The sequence below is a fragment of the Tenrec ecaudatus genome, chromosome 18 (assembly GCF_050624435.1).
Source record: "Tenrec ecaudatus isolate mTenEca1 chromosome 18, mTenEca1.hap1, whole genome shotgun sequence".
In the NCBI taxonomy this organism is placed as follows: domain Eukaryota; kingdom Metazoa; phylum Chordata; class Mammalia; order Afrosoricida; family Tenrecidae; genus Tenrec; species Tenrec ecaudatus.
The window spans coordinates 16,156,809-16,162,808 of record NC_134547.1 but is presented as its reverse complement, the minus strand read 5'-3'; the positions used below and the strand labels follow the sequence as shown (position 1 = coordinate 16,162,808).

Genomic DNA, 6,000 nt, shown 5'->3' with positions numbered 1-6,000 from the left:
AACATGTTCATGAGCAGGAAGAGAGAAAATGACAGGGAAATATCTCAGTTGTCCGGTCTTTTCCAGATTGTCTGTGGTCGCCAGGTTGATGCACTGAGTCCATTTCAAAAGGAGCTCTGCCCTATTGCAGGCAGAGGCTTGGAAGACTTTCTGATCCTGCTTGAGCAAGGGTTGAAATGGTCACCTCTTCTCAGCCTTTATGGAACAGGTCTTGGAGACATTTTTCATCGTGGGTGGATCTTAGAGTAAATGTTTGTGTCCGGTTTAAGTAAATCCTGTAAACAAACAGAAAGATTTAGAGTATTCTGAATCTCCTGTGACCTTCTCATAACATGTGCCCGCTTTCCCCCTCTGCTCTGAGTCCCACCCACGTCTTCTGTGCGATGGACCTGGCTTTACTCGGCGAGGTTCTCCTTTTGGGACCTCAGTCTGGTCACCACACTAGCAGTCACATGGGCTACTGTTTGCTGAATTCCCGGCAGAGACAGGTACAGGGTGTGTCAGGTTGTGCTCTCCCTTAGGGCTGTAGCTCTAGAACATTCATGGCCCACACTCACCGCATAGATGGGAACAGCTGCCTGGTTGGCATACAGGGGGTGCTGTGTAGGAGAAAGGGAGCACATTAGAGGCAGGTATGGCACGTTTGTTAAGGCACAGGTCCTAGTGAGCACATGACAGCACCCTAGTCTGGGTGATTATCCTCCATTATTGTCCGGGGCTCATAACCCTAGGTCCTCAGGTCAATTTTCACCAGGAGCAACCAATTCTGAGTTATGACCATCATTCCCTGCCTGTAATAAAACCTCATCCCTTCCTGCTGCATCTCCACCACTCCCTCTTGTTAGGCTTTGTTTCTTGATTGTTGTTTCCAGGGGCCACTCTTGGCCTGAAGGTCCTCACTTATAGACACCAACGTGGAAGCTGGGAACTGGGACAGGGTACTGGATAGTACCTGTTCTTCAGTGGAGGCCCAGCTTTGGCCAGGGTAGGTATAACTCGGTGTGGATTTCTCTGGAAGGAATGGTGGGTCTGTGCTACAGGTGGAGTTTGCCAGTTCTCCTGCCCAAAGCCTACACAGCTGGGCCCCCTGTTGAATTGAGGTGAAGGGGTTGAGCTTACCATGGAGACAGAGTTGTCAGATTTAGCATGACCTGGTGAGTAGACACAAGAGTTAGCAATGCACACAGGGTGTAAGGAATTTGGGACCCTTCGAGGAGGAGAGGCTAATGGGTTCTCAGTCTCCAGACATTTGGGGAAATGAGATTATCTCCTAGGAACAATAACGTGGGAAATCTTAGTGCTAAGAGGGAGTAAGTGAGGTCAGGTGTATACCCCCTCCCCCCAAGGTCCCACATGTCAGAGCCGGCTGACATGGCCACTTTGAAGATATCTGACTTGAGGTCTCTATCCTTCCCTTCCTGAAGCAACAGGGAGGTCAGAGGCACCAGGGGTGGTGGGCATAATGGACACCCAGGGAGACCTGGGGCTCCCAGTTCAGCAGGCTGAACAAATACTCACCAGAGGTCGATGCTGGGGGCTGCTGATGTCCAGGATCACTCTGGTTGCTGCCCATAGGAAAGACAGGTTACTTATGAGGATACAGGGACAGATCACAGGGTTTGATGTCAGAACAGGGGACAAAGAAGGGAACCAATTTTTTGTGAGGAGGTGAGTGCCCATTTCCTTTCTCCATCATTGCTTGCTCCAGGGGGAGCATGTAAAATAAGAAGTTGAATAAAGACATTCTCTGGCTCCCATGTAGTGAATGCTGACCCCAAACAACCCCCTCAGGGTTCCTGAGACGCTAACTGTGTGAGTGGAAAACCCAGTCTTTCTCCCTAGGAATTGTTGTTTGTTTCAATTACTGAACGTGTTGATGGATCACAAACCAACGTGGAAGCACCATACCATCAGGGCTCCCTAAAAGACCTTAAGAATCCACATCGACAGTGGGCTCAGAAGAAAGGGGATCCCCAATCAGAAGTCACTGCAAGAGAAAACTGACCCAGAGAGACACAGAACACAAGAAAGGCATTTCCATTGACCACTTGAGTGAATTTGGATAAATAGTAAGAGATGCTGTTTGCTGAGTAGAGAGTACTGGCTGCCCCGTGGTTATGAATTGGCTAATTTCCTGGTTAGCAATTGAATATCACTAGCGTCTCCGCAGGAGAAAGATGAGGCTTTCTACTCACATAAGGAGTTACAATCTGAAACTCACAGGGGCAGTTGTACCCCATCCTACAGGGTTGCTGTGAGTTAGAATCACCTTCATGGCAGGGAGTTCACTGAGTGCTAACTCCCTCCCCATTAGCACTGTGGGCTTGTCTGAATGAACTAGCACTGCACAGAGAGGAGCCATAATTGTGTCTAATTTGCAGATGAAGATACTGTGAGGACCAGTCAGAAGACAGTCCAAAGTGATAGTGGAGCCTGGCTAGAACAAGAGGGGAGGTTCCTTGAGGGAGTGAGTGGGGCTGGAGGATGTGGAGAGCCAGGACCCCAATATGAAGATGGATCTTCCTTTCTCCTGGCTTGGGATAATTCTAAGAGCAGGAGTTGAGGTAAGGGGTGAGTCCACGTACTCTCTCGTCTTGGTGAGGAACAGGAAATACGCCAAGGCGGCCACCAGGAACACTCCAAGCAGGCTTGCAATCACGATGCCGGTGATGGCCCCAGCAGAGAGGACCTGACGTCCTTCAGACCGGTCACCTACAGTGGACAGAAAGAATCTGAATCATGATTCAGCCTGGTCAGTGTCAGCACCAGCAGGTGGATCTGGGTACAGGTTTCCCAAGTGTGTTAGGCCGGGTAGGATAGAAAAACAAATTCATAGACACTCATACGTGTATAAGAAAAGACTTTATATTCAAGAGCAGTTGAATATTGAGAAAACATCCCAGCACAGTCCAGATAACATCCATAAGTCCAATATTAGCTCATATGTCCAATATCAATCTATAACGTCCTCTTCAGACTCATGAAACACCTGCAATGATGACGAATATATGCAAATCACACGTCAGTGGGTGCAAAGTCTTGTGGATTCAGTGGTGGTACAAGCATCTCAGCATTGACAGGGGTCGCCACATGGGTCCTCCAGTTCCCAGGGCATGGGGACTTTCAGCATAGTACCATGTGTCCTCAGTAGAGTATCTCTCAATCAGTCAGCATATAGAGGAAGTGTTTCCTGGTTTGAAGGAGAAAATAAAGGTGTTCCCAGAATTATCAGGAAATATCCATACCCACACAGAGGCCTCGTTGGTTATATCATGATTGACAGGCTAGATTATAACCCTTCATTCTTAACCCTCAAATTGACAAGTGATAATACAACTACCACACCAGGTAACAGTGACGCGTCATGAGAAAAGACCTCCTGAACAGCACCCATTTCTATTGAGTAACAATCACAAAGGGGCATGTCCTACAGAACAGAGCCCCAAATTACTCTCTGTCCTTTAGGGAAAAGCTGTCCAGGAGCACTTATGTGTTGTGGGTACTGTGAGTGGGACAGGATACTCTTTCAAAACTATTCCTGTTCTTCAGCTGCTGTACCTAGTGTCAGGCGCTTACCTTTTGGTCTCTCCAAACCCTCCTCTCTAGTAACCACAATGCTACCAATTGATTCATATGTGTACCTATTCTAAAGAGAAGTGACCCAATGAAATTTGCATATTGGGGAAAATATCATTAACATCCCATGGAAGGAAAATCTTGTTGAAGATAATTAAAAATCAGTTGCAGTAATATATGGACAAGAAGCTGCCAGAAATTGAATCTGAACTTAGAACAGGGCATGAAAAAAAAAGAAACAGGGCATGAAATGAAGTATATAAATACTGATCCCAGATGTATTGAAGCTGAAGGCAGAGAGAAATAGAAAGATATTTACTTGTCTCTAGTTGACTATGCAAAAGCATTGGTTTTCTGAATCCTAAGAAATAATAGGACTTCTGGCAAGATGCTGACCAAGAAACATATACCGAAGTAATACCACAGAAATCAGCACTGGAGAGCAACTGAAAGGGAAGTTCCACTCTGTCTGGTCACAGGAGGAGCATCATAAAGAGAAGTAGACACATATCCAATAGATTTTTAGGAGCTTTGTGCTTTTGGTTTACCACTGTGGAGGCTGGTTAAGCCTCACCGCAGTCTTGGCCAGAGCCAGGCACCTTTGACTAACCCAAGGATATTACAGTAACACAGCCACTGCTTGATTCCCACTCTGTGCATGGTTTAAATCTCTCCAGCCCCATAGTTAGGAAGGCGATCAAGACTTGGCTACATCTTTATTTTGTTTCTTTCTCTTTTCTCTTTCCCCGCACATTGCCAGATGGAACAGTTTTCTTCTTCTTCTCTTTCCTCTCACACACCACTGCTGGCCTCACACTCCTCTTCCCATAGGACACTTATTTCCTCCATCCACTCATCTGTGGATACTCTACCCTCTACAGCATAACAGGTAGCTGGGAAAATCCTGCCCATCTTCTGAGGCAGGGTAACTCCTACCTATGCTCCAAGGCCATATAAGCAGATTGAGGACCTCCCAACTGCCACTTGGGGCATTCCACTTGGCTGGGGGAACCTCTGTCTGACTTCCACAGCCTTACTTGTGGCTTGGGAGGTCCTACCTGTCCTCTGGGGTTCACATGTGGCTGGCCAAGGGAACTTCCTCCTAACTGCTGTAGTGCATAGCACAGCCTAAGGCAGCTTAGCCAACACTATCCAGTGCTCCATGATGCTTCAGGAACCTCTCCCAGACCCACCTGATGATCTAGCTGAGTAAGGCAATTCTGCCCACCATCTATGGTGCTCTACACCAAAGCAGGTACACCCCTCTGCCCTCAGTGGTAATTGCATGGCAGCAGGAACCCTTGCACTCCCACTGCAGTGCCCAAACCGCCATGGACCATACTACCATGGCTTCCTATGCGATCATCCAGTGTAGCAACATCCTCGTGGGTTCACAAGCAACAAACAAGAGTCCCTTGAGAGGACCATCCAACTTTCCCTGAAAACAATAGAATACTGGTGGGCTAGGGAAAGAGTTACACAACAGGAGGATAGAACAGTAGCCCAATCCCACAGTGAAATTAGCTGCAAGCAGTTTGAAGGATCATTCCTATGAGTCCACTAAAAAGAGAGCCCAGTGATCTTTGACTCTCTGGGAATTGGTGCTGACTCCTATAAAAAAATACAACACACACACACACACACAGAAAGAAAAAAGTAAAAAATAAAAAACAAACAAACAAAAAAAGAACACAACACAAACAGCAATCAGCCTTAACATCCTCAAAACAAAACCAGGTGAAACAAAATGCAATGTCAGAGAAATCCTGAACTTCACAATGTGCATAGAGGAAACAGAAATTGATCTTCAACAGAAATAAATCTTCAGAGTGCTGCTTAGATTTATAGAGGACATGAGTAAAGCAATGCAAAAATGGATGAAATAATAGAGGAGATAAAGGCCATGCACCAAAGGGAAATCCAAGACCTAAGGGAAGAGATCACAAAAGCAAGTAGAAAATTAAAAGACTTTGCCAACAGACTTGAGGAGGCAAAGAATTAAACAAGTGACCTAGAGGACAACCAGGCAGACTTCAACAAACAGGAAATGCAGTCAAATGAGATAATCTGAGAAGCTGAAGAAAACCTGCGTGCCATGACCAATGCTATGAAGAGGAACAACTTTAGAATAATTGGAATACCTGAAAAAAGACACAATAAACAAGTCAATGGCAAAATAGCAACAGACATCTTAATGAAAACATCACCAACTTAATGAATGAAAACCAGGCAATCATTCAGGAGGTCAAAAGAACACCAGCTAGACTAAATCCCAAGAAGAAGTCACAAGGGCACATAATAACCTATCCAACTTTGAGGAAAAGGAGAAAATTATGAGAGCACTTAGGGAAAAACAAGCAGTTACCTATAAAGGTGCCCAAATGTGATTATGCTCAGAACTATGAGTGGACACTATGAAGAAGA

General features: G+C 46.0%; 1 protein-coding gene across 1 annotated transcript in view; it reads right to left on the bottom strand.

Annotated features, from left to right (window-relative positions):
* Positions 1–395: 395 nt before the first annotated feature.
* LOC142431619 (cell adhesion molecule CEACAM6-like) overlaps positions 396–6,000 on the bottom strand; it is a 74,760-nt gene continuing 69,155 nt past the window's right edge. Inside the window, exons 6-9 of the mRNA XM_075536637.1 lie at positions 2,586–2,712; positions 1,481–1,565; positions 558–599; positions 396–467 (exon numbers count right to left, since the gene is read on the bottom strand). Of these exons, the coding sequence (XP_075392752.1) occupies positions 396–467; positions 558–599; positions 1,481–1,565; positions 2,586–2,712 (326 nt within the window). The remainder of the gene's footprint in view (positions 468–557; positions 600–1,480; positions 1,566–2,585; positions 2,713–6,000) is intronic.